The 16,754-nt window shown below is 33.8% G+C and overlaps 1 protein-coding gene across 4 annotated transcripts in view; it reads right to left on the bottom strand.

The window, feature by feature from the left end:
• Nucleotides 1-16,754, bottom strand: part of SNTG1 (syntrophin gamma 1) — a 319,642-nt gene that overhangs the window by 23,006 nt on the left and 279,882 nt on the right. For all 4 annotated transcript variants that reach the window (XM_036398513.2, XM_054518579.1, XM_054518581.1 and 1 more), the window contains 2 exons: nt 11,038-11,190; nt 5,620-5,712 (listed from right to left, as the gene is read on the bottom strand). In XM_036398513.2, coding sequence (XP_036254406.1) covers nt 5,620-5,712; nt 11,038-11,190 — 246 coding nt within the window. The remainder of the gene's footprint in view (nt 1-5,619; nt 5,713-11,037; nt 11,191-16,754) is intronic.

The following is a 16,754-nucleotide window of genomic DNA, read 5'->3' as shown; positions in this document are numbered from 1 at the left end:
TGTCCATTACTGAAATTACATAAAATGCTAAGAGACTACAGTGTATTTTCTTAGTGCTGATGGAAAACCTACCAACATTTGTTTCTAGCCAGGGAACATAAAATTGTATGAAGCATGCTGATGTCTTATATTAAAGTTATAGTAGCTATTTGTTCAACATTTAAACCTTGAAGCATGGAATAAATATTTTTTCACAAGAGTTACATCATTAAATCTCCATCTTCCAGTGAGTCTGGTTTTTTTCTGCCTTCCCTACTACTGAAATTTGAATATCAAGAAGGTTTTTATATGCTGTTTTATTTCAATATGCTGTATATGTATTAGTTTCATGAAGAGACAGACAAGGTATATATCCTTAGAAAATATGGGAGATTGTTCCTAAAGAAATTAAGAGAAATAGTGATCTGTGTGATTTAATAGGCTTTTGGTATGGAAACCAAATTATAGATATTTGCAATGCTATTTATTGTTCATGGTATATCCTCTGTTTTTGGTGAAGGTTTCTGCAAGAGAACACAGGCCAGGAACACTGAGGTTTGTTGATAGGTGCCTTGTGGGTCATTATGGAGCCTTTTCTTACTTTTTTCTAGCATCACCATATAATTCAGCAGCACCTTAATTTATTTTCAGTCCTACAAGGGATACTTTTTATCCTCTTCTGACAAATAAATATTTTTGACTGCTGTTTTAATGATCAGTAAATATGATGGACTACAGGCACAGCACTTTGCTCAGGTAGGTATATGGCAATGTATATTCACAAAAACACATAATATATTATTAATAGAATTGATGATGCAAATATGCACATTATAGAAAACAATTTTAATGGATATGTCAGTAATCCAGAAATATATATAATATACATATTTCCATGTATATCCCCCCCATACATTTTTATGGAAGCACATTAAGGATCAGTTACTGATTGGCACTTGAATAAGCATTTTTATGCATTGAATCACTTTCAGAATAGTAGTCAGATTAACTTCTGTATGTCTTGTTATTCTGTTTAATCTATCAGTCTCCATAGTTAATTCTTAAGGTGGCTATTGCAGCTGCAAATCTTATTTATAAATATTCATCACAGTATCTATGTGTGTCCATACCTAACAGAAATTGCCCATGAGAGAGTTACATTTGTTCATTAAAACATTGATATCTATATACTAGCTAATGTTAGACAAATTTAGAACATGAGTGCTAGCATATAGTTGGGCAGGACTTGAGAAAAATGTTTTCTCCAGTAAACATTGATACACAATACTGCAAAAATTACCTAGGATAAAATTTGGTATATAACTTCTATGAACTACCACAGAATCTTTTGCATCTTTTTTAGAACTTTCATATTTTAAAACCAACCAAACAAAACATTTAGCATAGGGAACATGTCTAGTGAAAACTTACTTCTGGAGTAGTGGAGTAGATGCTGTATACTAAGACACCTTGTAGTTCAAGGAGTAACTAAGCAGAATCTGGAAAATGTGATTAAGGCAGAAGAGAAAACAAAGTATCTAAAGGGTATTCACAAAGATTAGCTAAATTCACTTGTCACAGAATACCAGCAATGAAGAAAGAGGGAAGTTCAGTGAGGGGATTCTATCTGACATCCTGTATTTCAAATAAAGCAAATAAAATTGGTTAAAGCTGGTGGGCATTTTTTGGAAGAAGTCCCCAGTGGAAGAGATGCCTTGAGGAAACTCCCTATTGATTAGAATTACATTTCTGTGTATGCCAACACAGGAAGCAGGTGGCTTTTTGACTCCAGATTTATAACTACCACAAATGAAGGACTACATCACCAAAATAATCATAATCAAACACGTGCCAGTGTTGGCTTGGGCTGTGTGTCACAGTTTGTTTTCAAACCACACATTGCTAATAAAAGATGACATTTTGCACTGGTGCTTTGGCTCTGAAAAGTGCTACAGAAGAACAGGGGCATAAATATACACGTCATTACTTTTCAAGGTGCAAGGAGAAAAATTACTTTGTGGCCAAAATTTTATTTGGTAGAACTTTTACCTGAATTGAGAAGTAATTTTCTGAAATTTTGACATAACCAGATTTAACCAGGTAGTCTTAAAAGTTGTTCATTCTCCTTTCAGGAAATTACAACAGCTTTTTATAAGGCACTATATGAAAATGTATGTCTAAAAGACAAACTACTGTTGACTCCATGAGTTATCAGTCAGAAAATGAATACAAGAAAGCAGAGAAATATGCAGCAGAAACAGCTGTGATTTATGCCAGTGCTGTTATAATCACATCACAGAACAGATTTTTTCTGAATAACTCAGTTTAATACTTTGTGTACTCATATTTATCATAGGTCTGTGCAGACAGAGAAAGAATGTTTTTATCTAATTATGATGTTTGACTTGAAATACATTTAGCACAGATGACAGTTTTTAACCACTAATTTCAATTTACATAGTTAAGTATTGTTTCAGGATTAAATGACAGCAAACACGGAAACAAGCCTACATAGGGTTGTAAGGCTTTTGTCTGGAAATCATAAACTTAATGAGAGCCATTATCCCCTATATGCTTGTTCATGAAGACTGGGGGTGAGCTTGGGGTTTAGAAAATTTGTGAAATTTTGACTGCAATTGGTCAGGGAATGTTGGACAAAATCTATTCATTTACTTGAAATGGGAGAGGAATAAAGAATTTAAATATTGTTGCACTGCTTAAATAACTGGAACATTTGAATAACTGAATAACTGTTAAAACCATGAGTACAAAAGCTCAGCTTCCTTCATTTCAGTTTATTAGTAATTATGCACTTTTAAAGACAATTCACAGTCAATTCATTTGTAATTAAGAAAGAAAACTTAAAATACCATGAGCACATAAGTATAAAACTGAAATTGCCTGAAGATTTACTGAAGATACCACTGCAACAAAATATTAGACAGGACTTCTCAGAAACTATTTTGTTTCCAAAACATGAAAATGTCATAAATAAACAAGAATTTTAAAGATTTAATAATATTTAACAGATTTTTTCCTCCAGGTACTTGTTCAAAACCTTCTGTGAATTCATTAAAATATCTTGCATCTGCAGGGTTATTCTCTGAGTTATTCTGAGAGAAATACAGAATGAACAGTTCAATCTGTTCATGAACTCTATAAAATACGGCTTTAAGTTAATTTTTACCCAAAAAGGAGTGATTGAATTTGGTATGAGCAGTAGCAAAATAACAGAAGGTAACAGGTACAGGAGGAGGACCAGGACCACTAAGATGATCAGAGGGCTGGAGCATCTCTTTCATGAAGGCAGGCTGAAAGAGTTGGGGCTGTTGAGCCTGGAGAAGAGAAGGCTCCAGGGGGATCTTTTTGCTGCTTTTCAGTACTTAAAGCAGGCTTATATAAAAATGGAGAAAGAACTTCTACCAAGGCCTACAGTGACAGGACAAGGGACAATGTTTTTAAAGTAGAAAAAGGTAGAGTTCAGATTGGACCTAAGAAAGAAATCTTATAGGATCACGGTGGTGAGACAGTGGAACAGGGTGCCCTATGGAGCTGTGGATACCCTGTCATTGGAAATGGAAAGACAGTAGTTTGTACTGATTTTTTTCAAATACAAATTGCAAAAAATCCTAGAAATTATAAACAATTTTATGTAAATATTGTTTTCACAAATTGTATGACATTTTAAATAATGTTTTTGTCTTTAATACTGAGTTGTTAATTCACAGAACACTTGCTAGGACTATTGTATACCCTTAATTCACAAATGCACATGTAAATACTACTAATACAACTGAATTAAAAGTGTACGAATGTTTTCCTTGTCCTGAAAAATGGAAACAATTTTAAATTGTTTTTTCACTTTTTTTTTTTTTTGGAAAACATATTTTGCTTCATATGAACTTCATAAAGTGGGAAAATAACATTTTTAGCTTAAGAGGTCTTGTTTACATTTCAGTATATATGAGATTAGCAATATTGTTGAAGAACATTGCCAGCATAGACACAACTTACACTTGTCATTATCATAATAAAGACATCTGAATAAATTTTTGGCTGAGAGCACTACAATCATCATCTTTCCATAAACTGATGGAGACTAGGTAATGTTTTTCCTATTTGAGCACTCACTAAAATGTGGTTGATACACTTAGATTTCAGACATTTCACCTTATAGCTTGTTTAACAATTTTAATTGCAGCAGTCACTTGGCAACAGATTATGTTGTTTTCTATTGTATTGTTTCTTTTCTTTTCTAATGAAATTGTCATCCTTATCTCACACTGCCTAATGCCTGATTACCTAACAAAACAATGGCCTTTTTATTCATGGAGTAATGCTTTATTCTAACATACAATACAATACAGTACATATAATACAAGAAGTAATGGGTTCAAACGGAAAGGGTAAAACTGAAAGGGTACATTTAGGTTAGGTACACAAAAGAAATTCTTTATTATACATTATTATACTTTTATATATAAAAAATATTATTGGAGGGTGGGGGAAACCCACTTTTTTTTTACAGAGCTACTGCATTTTAATTCTGTTGTACTGGTATTTTAGTGTAATACCTTCTAAACTGATAGTCACGTTTCACTGATGAATTATACAAGATTTGCTTAACAAAAAGAAACAAGGTTATGTAAGTGTTTAAATTTAAAATTCATCACTTTGTGCAAACAAACAGAATGGAGTGGGAAGAATAAAAGGGTTTGGATTAGTGGAGTCATGAGGTGGGAAGGGTTGACTTCAGATACAGCACAGGAACAAATTCTGGAGTCAAAAGGGCATTTTCAGCAGTTGGTGGTGGCAATGCTGCGGCATTTCAAAGGAAAATAGGTATTGAAGAGAAGTGGAACTCAGAATAAAGATTTCACTCAGAAGAAAGATTCTACCATTATCAGCAGTGTCAAATAGTAGCAGTAAAAGCCTGAGCACATTTTAAGACTTGCCAGCAATTAGTGCAAATGTCAACATATGACATATTCAGGGTTTTGGTGTTTTTACTGAGACTTGGACGTGCAATAATACAATATGGAAGTTGATTCCATACTATCTGCTTGATAAAGCAAACTCTTTCATAAGTTCTACTGAGGTTTTTTTAAGGCTGACAGGAAAAGCTGATGGGTGAGACATTTAGACTATGGTTGGTTTTTCTTTTTACAGATGCCTGAACAACAATAGCTAAAATATAAACTGTGGAAATATAACTTATGGAATTTCTGTAATAGCACACATTCCTCCCGTGAAACAAGAGAAGAGAATGGAAGATTATTTTCAAGATCACAGATGAGACTGAAACCAAGAAAGTTATCTGTTCTCAAAACCAAGGACACATCAGCAAAACAAACCATCAAGCTGAATCAGTGTGAGCTTTTATGTGAAATTAAAGAATAAAGATCTGATGCTTGTTTCAGATTGGTATCAGTATTGATTTTTCAATAACAAGCAAATAACAGAATACTATTTCTCACATAATTAGAAATCAGTCTCGAATTTAAACTAAAATATGAGAGATCTTACAAGAGATAATCTGTTTCTATAACAAAGAGAAGGACAATTTAAGCATGTACTACTTATCTCAAAATATTAGAAATTACAAGAATTATAAGTGTGATGGAAACTTTAGAACTTTACCTTTGTGGCAGCATCAAAACAAACAAAGCCCATGCTGAAGTCGATGGTAAGTCCCATAAGATGACTCTCTAAAACACAGGCATATGTCTTGCACTGTAAAAGAAAAATCAGAGAAGGTAGTTACCACAGAAGAAATTTCTTAAATGTTTTTCTAGGACCACTGTTTCTGAGTCTGTATTCTAATGTTTATATACCTCAAAATTATTATCAGAAATAAGTCATTTGTGTGTAAATATGTCAATTTTTTTGTATTTCAAATAAAAGGATTTTTATCAGTGATTAAGTTATCTAACACATATAAAAACAGGCTTAGCTTCCATTTAGGGAAAAAAATGAAAGGTTCAGAATTGCCTCAGTGGCTTACTAGTAACATTTTCTAAAAGGAAAAATTTATTATTTTCAAACCTCCTTATTCTTTTTTTCATACCAAACAACTTTTAAGATTAATATATTCCTTTTATCTTTTCAAGAAAAAAAAAGCTCATATAAAGCATCTCTTTAGTACATTGTTTCTGGTGGTTTTCTGTTGTCCTAAATCTCAGGGAAAAAGCTAGTATTTCATACCATTTAGCAGCTAAATGGAATTATCTGAATTTTTTTTTTGCTTCAGATAGTGGATCAATATATCAATATTATCAATATATCTCAAAGGTTCCTTGGAATTCTGTAAGACTTTATCATTCTACTGTTTTTAAATATACACTTCTATTTATTGCCATAACATCACACTTGAATACACACTGTGAGACATTTATAAGTGTAATTTTTAGCATCAAGCTGTGCTTGAAAGCTGACTGCAGGTACAAAATGACAGATGACAGACTTGTCTTTTTCATCACAAAATACATAAAAAAAATCAAAACATTTCCAAATCAGATTCAAGTTCTTTAAAGAAATTATTCTTATTTTATAGGCATTTTTCCCTCCAGATTAAATGAAATACAGATATACTCTTCAAATATTGCTGTAGCTGCTAAAATTATGAAATGAGAACAAAGACTTCCATGACCTATAATGTGTCAGCAAAATCAAAATATAAATTGCAAATGTGGGAACAATGCGGGTTACAAATTGTAAGTACTACAAAAGAACCTATGATTATTTTTGGCATTTTGATTATAAAGATAAATCAGATGCCTTTATGTATACATTCTTTTTGTAAGGGGGTGCTGTTTGGATCCTTAATGGTCTTCCACAGAACACAAGAAGCTGGAAGGTGTATTAACAGGTTCTAAATAGAAAATCCAATGAAGGAAAATTGAAAACTTCATACTTAGTGTTTATATTAACAAATAAAAGTGGCTTTTTATTTTTTTCCCTTTGAAAAGCTTTTTCCCTTTATTTTTTTCCCTTCTCAGCTACACCATGAGACTGTTATGAATGTGTAAAATTTGATTGTAAATCAGTGCTGAAAAAGAAGAGGATATTGCCTTTGGTATTATCTCATTAGTAGAAGAAAAAAGTGTAAAGTAATATATTTCACAGTTACTTACAGTTAATTAAGTCGCAAATGCAAAACTTTTCAAGTTTTTCATGCAAAGCAAAAAATGCACGGTTTTGTGGAATTATCTTGCAAACATCTTACAAGATGCAAATTGCATTTTTATTTGTAAATGTTAAAGATCTGGAACAGACTTAGAGCTTTTACTGGAAATTAAATTTGGCATGGAAAATGTATATCAGATTTAAAATACATATTGTCATCCAAAGTTTTCTAACCTCCCACCCCAGCACCAGAGGCCAACCCACAGTGTGCACTGCAGCACCATGCTGAGCTGGCACAGCTCCCTCTGCTTTTAAGCCCAGAACTTGGACTGGCTAATTAGCCTCACTGGGAACTTAAGATTCATGAGAAACAGAACACACCAGCCTTGGTTCAAGGCTGTACTGAAAAAGCAACCTACTTCCAAGACTGAAGGGTATTTCTACAAAATGCAGTGCTCAGTTTGTGGAGAAATATCATCTAGTTCAGCTCAGTGTAGTTCTTTGCAGGAAGAAACTGCAGATCACTAGTAGCAGCTGATTATTTAGTTATTCTTTACTTATATAAAAGACCATTCTACACCCTCAGACTATGATTTCCAAAACAATTTAGAGAAGAAAAAAGTGAAAATAATAAAAAGATCTCTGGACAGTGACAATTTAGTTTCCTTGGGGAAGAATGTCCCTTGGCTTTTGCAGGTGGTGTATCCATTTGCACAATTCTGGTGACAGGTCAGAGTAGTGATGTGAACTTTCAGACAATGGTTAACTCTTGCAAGACTTTTCTCATCTTTATTTTCTTTAAGTTGCTTTTTAATTCAGATATTTGGAGAAAACAGAAAGGCAAAAATTGTTATCAAGGTACAAGATAATTTAAAATTTCTTATAGATTTAACATTTTAAAATTTTAAAAGTGACTATGAATAATATATACTGTGGATATTTGGCTTTGGTTGCCGATTTCTCACAAGAACTCATGATAATCTCATCAGAACTGAAGCATCCCCTTCCCAAAAGAAGCAGAACACACTTCAGCAGTCATTTGCTGCTCTTCCTCAGAATACAGAATGTTAACTTTGGTTTATTAATAATTCAATGGGTCAGGCAGAGGCTGAAGGAGACAACTCGAAGTTGTTCCTTAGAAACTATTCCTTCAACATGCACAGTTTAAATTATGGAAAGAACAATATATTGTGAACTTCACGTAAGCCATCTCTGAGGCTGAAAAAAAGTGAACTATAAATCTAAGACTTAATTCAGGCTTTTAAACTCAGATTCAACTTCAGTGGAAACATAAGTTGAAGTACTGCAACTTAAGACAGCTTACATAACAATCCTTACATTAGAGAACAAACAACTACAATAAAAGCAAGGACAACAAGAAAAAAATTCATGATGCAAGAGGTGAAAATGTTAGCTTAAAGTAGCAGGAACACAAAAGGGAATGTGAGAAGCATATATATCTAATTGCACATCATTATGCAAGTTATAGTATTCTCAGGTTCTTTGTGCAACAATGCTGTGAGAGAGTAAGGAAAAAGGATTTTCAATTCAAGTAATTTCTTTGGAATAAGTAATTATGAAAATGGATTGCCATCACTTACTACATTACAAAACTAATTAAAGAGTGAGTTTAACACACGAAAATGACACCACTGTATCATTGTACCATGTTATTGCTAAATTATTATCAATTTGACTATGCCTCTCCTAATATATTTATTTTCTAAGAAAAACCAACTGTTTAATTTTTAGTTTAGATATTCTTCTGGCAGAAGCTATGAATTAGGTTGAAACAGAATTCATTATATATTTATAGTGAGGCATTTAAAAAATATTTGAATTTGTTATATATATTCTTTGAGTTAGATTAGAATTGGCCCCCTGATTAACCTCTTCTGGAGGTTATAGCCAATGAATAAGAGTTACTTGTTGCATGATTATGGAGTACCACACAACACAGTTGAATATTTTTAAATGGTAGTTTTAAACTAAAATTATATTTTCAAAGTTATATTATTTTATCGTAAGACAAACCTACTGGATTATCATTCACTTTAAATATGAATATTCAGATCAACACAATTGCATAAATCAAAATTTTAGTAAAAATGTACCATTGATACCTTAATTTTGAACCTGTCACTATTTTTTCTCACAGAGCAGTGAAAGAACTTCTTAGAAACAAAGTATGCCACCAGATTTTATCTATATCTGCAGGTTGGTGGATGAAAGCAGTAATGGATTGCTAAAAGAAAAATGAGGAGGCCAAACCCACTTATATTTAAAAAATTCCATATTTTTTTCCAAAACAAGATATAGAAAATAAAGTAAAAAAGGTGAAACAATGAGTGTGAGTTCTACAGTAATATTCTATCTTGAGAAGCCTGTTTTTCCACTTTCACAGATCTGCTACAATCAACCAACCAATCAATCAGGAAATCATTACTTTGAGTTCTTAATTGCTACATTGAACATGAGGAGAGACAAAAAAAAAAGATAAAAATATTAAGATGAATCTGGGGTTAAGATTATATGGGAAACTATTTTGGAGAAGCCTGAAGGCAATTTTGAATAAATGCAATTCTAAAATTCAAAAGAAAAAGCTAAACCAGGAATGCTACAGCATAAATCAATCTGAAAGTAGAACAAATATGAGGTGGCTTCTGAGATAAAATTTATTCAGGAAAAATGTCATATATTCTTTTACTGATGGCACAGCAGTGCTACTATAAATTATGTTGCAGTGAATTATATAAGTCAACAACTCTCAAATATTTAGTGGCAGAGGACAAATGCTATTGCAAGTTTTACCCAGAAAACCTAGTCTTAGATTTTCCAGCATGCAACTACAGCTTAAAAGATAAGAATAGTTTTTATAAAAGGTAACAGCATATATGAATTTAAAAGAGGAAAGCCAAGCCTCCCCTTACTCCTCTTGCAACAAAAGTACTGTGTGTTAAAACTGACAGCGGGGTAGTTTTTGCATATTGGATCTTCATGAGTATATACCAGTTTAGTGCATCTGCAAGTGGTGGTTTGCAGGTCAGAAAAGGGCTAATATATAACTAACTATTTGTCTGAATAAAAACATGCCACTGCTTGCATTCCCAGGAGGACACAGAAAATGTGTGAGCCAATACTTGCACAGCCTAATATGCTAATGTGGCTCAGGTAGGTGTGTATCACTCCTGCCAACAGCAACTAAAGCTGTTCTAACCACATGTATATTTCATTATTAGAAAATCAATATTAGAATTGGGATTAGGTGAATTACAATTGTGGTGGGTGGCTTTTTTCTCCTTTTTTATGTCAAAAAGTCATGACTTTTTGGTCATGTGAGAAGAAGTTACCTTTAAACACTCTGATATGTAATTTTGCTATAAAAAGTCCTTAGTAATCTGTATTTGAATGCTGTCCATCTCTGTGCTGTCACCTGACAATAGAGTAAATAAACAAAGAACAGGAAATATGTGAAGAAAGAAAAATGCATCTGAGGTACAACTTACTTGTTCTTACTTGTATCCAGCAAGTACTTCACTCAGTATACTCTCATTCCTGGTATTACAAAGACTACTTAATTCCTGCAAATTTCACTTGTGATATTCAGTAACAAATAAGGTAGCATGTAAGCCAGTAAGAATATCTAAACACCTGCATTTTGTCCCTGATCCATAGATTGTTTTTCTGTCTGTGGACTTCAGCTAACAAATATGTATCATGTTGTCATAATACCTCAAAGATTCTATTTCAGGTGACCTCTTCTGAAGGCCAGCTTGCAAGCTGTTTGGGAACAGCAAAAGCAATTACTTACATAAAACAGTAATAACTTGAGAGCTGCAAAAGGTCGTAAAATTTATTAATTTACATCATTATTTCATACGGGCCTAATTTCTTAATGTACCAAAAGATGATCAACAAGGCAATTGTTCTCACCTGTATCCGTTCAACTTCTAAAAAAGTTGCTGTTTGGAAGGCTTTTTCCCATAGTGTTAGGTCAGACTCTAGTTCCACAGAAAAGTAAAGATCTTCTCCAGATTCAGACTGGACACTGAAGCAATGTTTCCGACGGTCCAGTAGATCACTGTCCTGATGAAAACCTGAAGTTATATAATCTGGCATACATCAATTAATATTTTTAATTGCAAACATTTATGCGTCAAACCCAGCATTTTTAAATGGCATTTTAAATGACAGGAATAACCACAGTCACTGAGGAACTGAAAATCAGGGGTTTGGTCTAAACATTGACACTTCAATGAATTTTAAAAAGGATGCCTACATTCAGAATGGTACAGAACAGCATATCTCCAGCAGAAACGTCAACTATTTTAACAAATCACTTCTCAAAAATGTTATCAGCTATACACTTTAGATTAGATGCATTCCATGAAAGTTTTCCACTTTCTATTCACATGAGGAACACAAATTTCAGCTTCTCTGACCTATCTGACTTATACAACCTACTCTGGAAGGTTGGTCAAAGGAATATATTTATTTTAAGAAGTATGAAAAGTCCATATGTTCTATTTTCTTTATAGAGGCTAGAGAAAACAAGTTCATCTTTCTGCAGGCTTACAAAATTAGTCTTTAAATGGATACTGAAGGTAGAGACTATAGTGGCTGCCCATGGTTAGGTTGCTGGCTTTGGTCCTGGAGGAGAAAATTACTTTTGGCTTTACTTTCAAAATAACATCACATAATGGACATTGGGTTATAAATAATTAATAATTAATTATTGCTAGTATTTGTAATCAGTACTAAACCAAAGAATAAGGAAGTTAATCAGGAAATCCATTCATTAAAATGTGTTCAATTTTTTTTTAAACTTTATTTATATAATAAAAAGGATGCTTTATGCTAAAATTCTGGCATGTAATTTGTTCTTGTGAAAAATAGGTTTGCAGAAACAGCTTTAATTAACTTAGTCCCTGCTACATCAAAGAAGTTGCCACAAGTCACAAGCTCACCAGCTGTCCTTGCCAACACATCTGGAGATTTGGGAACAAGTAGCCTGCATGCAATTTTCACAAAGTTATCCCATAGCAAAGGGCAGAGTTAAGTTGAGCAAAGCAGACTCACGGGACAGTATTGCCTTCTGGTTATACACAACTCGAATAGACCAAGGGGAGCACAACCAGCTGATACAAGCTGGAAGAGCAGCTTATATTGTTCAAGTCAGCTCTCCCTGGGGCAGAGAACCAGCAACCTAAAGCTGATTGAGAACAAAATATATAAAACAGGAACCTGTCTGAAGCCATCACTCTCCCCTTGCCATACAAGTAGGCAAGGGGAGAACAAGCACTACTTTCCTGTCTCCATTCATTCAGCAGAAAAGTGACCGACCTGCTCAAGAAAGCCAGTACAGCAAGCATTCATGAATGCTTCTAGTTGAAGCGTCATTTACAATTTCTAGAAGAATTGGCTATGGAGGCATCATATCCTCTCTTTTCAATCATCTTGAAAAAACAAGTTACTATGATTTTAAAATGACCAGTCACTGTGGAAAAATCTCCCTCCTTACTTCCTTCAAGTGCTCAGCTTAGTAGCTGTACAGTGTTTAGTCATGTATGAAAAAATCAGCATGAACATTTTTGATCTTAAAAGACAGCATTAAAAAAAAAAAGAATCTTGTTCCATATTTTTCTTCCAAATATTCACAAAGATGTGTAGTTGAACCAGTTAGGTGTAGCTAAATAATATCTATGTCCTATCAGAAACATCTTTTGTATTTTTTTGTATCTCTTTCCCCCCCTTTTTTTTCCTTTTTATTCAGGCCCTTCTACTAAAACTGAAGTGTTAATTCTGTTAATTCTGTTCACAGTATGTCCTGACCAGCATTCAATATAGAGGTTATAATATCCAGGTTGTTGTTAATGACATCTATGCTCCATTGCACACGCAGCCTCAAAGCACACAGAGCAGAAGCACTGTGGCAAATGTTTAACCTTGTGGATATGTGTAGCAACAAAAGACAGCATCATAGAGTGGCTTGGGCTTGAGGGGACCTTAAAGACCATCCAACTTCAACCCCTTACGGCCATGGGCATTGAAACCTTTCACTTGACCAGGTAACTCAGAGCTTCTCCAGTCTGGCCTTGAACACTTCCAGGGGATAGGACATCCATAGCTTCTCTGGGCAACTTGTTCCAGTGCCTCACTACCCCCACAATAAAGAATTTCTTCCTAACATCTAATCTAAACCTATTCTCTGTCATGAGTACCGTCTCACATTCTGCCTTGTTTTGTCACTACATGCTCTTGAAAAGAGCCACTCTTCATCTTTCTTATAGGATCCCTTTAGATACTGATAAGTTCACCCTGAAGCCTTCTCTCTTCCAGGCTGAACAATCGCAATTCTGGATGAACAAAAGCACTGGAAAACCCTCACTCCTCCAGGGCAGAAAAGCTACTTCTTTTAGAAGTAGCACTTCTTGTCTAACAAATCTTAAAAATGATCTTGAACTCCCTGTGCTTCCAGAGCTAAACCTGATTGAATGGGCCTGTTAGCCCACAACCCAAAGGACCTCTTCAGCATGGAGTGTGGCAAGACTCATGTGTAAGGTACATGTATTTCCTGGGGAAGGTTTTAGTTCTTCATAGCTACAACCACAGAAGAAATTAAAAATATTTTGAACTCATCTTTACCTATATATGTCTACAGTTAGTAGAGAATAATTAATTATTAGTAATGAAACTTAAAGTTTTCTGAAACATGACTGTGTGGGATCACACAAATCAATGACTTTAGAATAACCCCTGTTTTCAGAAGGGACAGAGCTTAGTGCATGGCTGAGTTTCAGAATGCATATCTCTATTTAGCTGGGCACAGCTAAGGTTTGATGCTTTTAAATTATACTCTTAGACTCTTCCAGTCTTATGGGGGTTTTTTTTTGTCTCCTATTGAGAAGAATATGCTGTCTAGGAAAAAGAGAAGAGGTTTTGCACAGACTGTGAAAAACAAAATGTTAGAAATTTCATTGAGATTGATCTCTGTTAAAAAACACTTGAAAAATGCAAAAATCTCTGGAGGCTTTGAAGTGATTAAATAAAAACCTATGTATTTCATTTTCAACATTGCCAGTATTAGATTTTACTAAGCATTACATCAAACCCAGATGATGAAAAGAAAGCTAAGTGGGATCTACAATAATTATCCAAGTTTTTGCTACTTATGCATGAAAATGAGAGCATGCTTTGATTTAGGAAAGACCTATTCAGTACTAGGTAGTATTTCCCCTCAGTGTTTTGCATATAAAAATTGTAGAATTTTTCATCCACTGCATTATACTGTGGCAAACACACATAATGGACTCATTTATTATTGGAATTTCCATTCTGTGAAGTTCCTATTCAGAATGAAAACAAAATACAATATTTCCCCAGAAATAATAATTTAACTGAATAATAATTTCAATTTGTGATTAGCTCTAATGTATATACTTGTGATTTTGATATCATCATCTATGATTAGGCCTATGATAAGAGAACTGCAAGTCAAATACATCTAAATTATGTATTTCTGTTTTTCTAAAATTGCTAACATATATATGAAGTATTCCTTTCCTAATTAGTGGTATTCCATTCTACATGTAAAAAAAGTTATATGCAAGGTTCCCCTTAGTACTGCTTCTGCAACTTTTTCTGATCTTTCTGCAAGATCTTTCTTTAGTTTTGCATTTCTTCTCAAGCATTAAAAATCTGTATTCTAGGTTTATAGAATGTAATAATTTGTGCAATAGATAACTGGACAAATCAATATGTAGGCAAAGCTAAAAGACAGCTCTCCAAATGTCCTTATAAAGACAGGAATTTAAAGCACTTTTTTTTTTTTTAAGGAATCCAGCTGGAAATTTTCCAAAAGTCTGCAAATTTAAAAAAAAACCAAACTTGTCAAGAGTCTCAAAACCAGGCCTGGATGAAGCAGGAATTTTCATTAATTAACTTTTACCAAACCACTACTTCAATTAAAATATAAATGTCTTTCTACCCATTTAAGAATCTGCTATTATTATATTCATTTAGCCAATGATGGACACAAGCCAATTTCATGTTGAGTTTTTAAGAACTTTTTCATACTGATAATGATTACAATGATAGTTGTACCATTTGCCCCTGATGCTCTCATTATGAATTAATAAAACTCTCTGAAGAGAGGCACACACAAAACTTTTAGCAGTGTGCTAATTCTCACTAGAGGGAATGTAGTCCTGCTGAAGGATGGGCTGTGACGAAAGACATTGGCTCACACCCAGCCACAGGGCAATCCAGCATCTCTGCTGACAGGACAGTATGACTCCTGCTTGCCTAATTAATAATGATATCCATGTTAAGTGAGAGTAATAAATTTGTCCATGGGAACTGAGCATGGCTCATTAAGCAGGTCCTTCCAAATTAAGGCAGAATACCTCTTTATCACTAAATAGTGACTTTGCCTTCGCTTCTGCAGGGGTAATCTCTTCTCCTTTGAAAGACTGCTCTTTCCAGAAGCAGCACCACTTCTTTTTGATTACTTGTGTAGTTTCATTTTAAGTAGGATGAGTGCATTAAATACTCATATTTTGGCTATTATTTAAATCTGCTAAGATGCAGGAGGCCCTCACCTCTTGTGATAGTCAGTGAGAGTCTATTCTACAAAGTTCTCTGCGACAGAAAACAAACATTTGCCACTTTCATGCTCATGGCATTATTTTTACTCAGGAGATGCTCAAGAATTTTCTGGAAGTCTGATTTACCTATAAAGTTATGGGTAAATGTAATATAGAGAGTGGCACATATATTTTTGCCATGGAACTGTAAATGTTAGTGACACCAATGAGCAGTTTTTGACATGAACAATAATTCTTGTAAGATGTTTAAAACCATACTACATGTACCATAGTTTTGACCATACTACGTGCAAGACTTGCAAGAAAAGACTTGCAAGAAAATTATATTTCAGCAGTTAAAATGAGGTAAGTACTCATGTCTTTCATATTAATTATAACAGTTCTTCAAAACACATAAATGAGAAAATGTTTTCTTTGTTAACTAGTTCAGACAGTTCTACCAAAAGAATCGGTCCTATCATAATCAAGATTCAAACCTAACACCTAAATTCTCTGAAGATAAAAAGCATTTTCTCATGCAATCTCTCCAAAGAAACTGTAAAAATGAATCACATCATGCCTTTACACTTCCTGGCATCAGTGCCCTGATAGTTTTACTGGTTGTGTCTCCTTTTACATATCATTTCTGGCTACATAAACATACATCCTTCTTTCTAAGGGCATATAATGATCTACTTCTTCAGCTGGAATTTTCGGAACACCCTGCTTGAGCATCATCATTAGTTGCTATGGTGATGGTTCTAATAGCATTTACAGGCAGCAGGGAACAGATTCATTCCAGAGTGAAAAAAAGATCCAGCTTCTCCAACATATCCTCATTACTCAAGTAATAAATAAATAATATCCATGAAGGCATGCGTTTGTACATATCTCATCTTATTTGGACCCTTCTGAATTTCATTCTTAAGAAATGTAAAAAAAAAGTTGAAATTGCAGATATCTATGCATACACATATTTAGGCAAACAAAGAATTGCAGCCAAAGTAAAACTGGACAGAAAATATTTTGATGTTCAGATTTGACAAAAAGTATATTTACTCATGG

Source organism: Molothrus ater, chromosome 1, assembly GCF_012460135.2.
Source record: "Molothrus ater isolate BHLD 08-10-18 breed brown headed cowbird chromosome 1, BPBGC_Mater_1.1, whole genome shotgun sequence".
Lineage (NCBI taxonomy): Eukaryota > Metazoa > Chordata > Aves > Passeriformes > Icteridae > Molothrus > Molothrus ater.
This window is presented reverse-complemented; position numbering and strand designations above follow the sequence as displayed.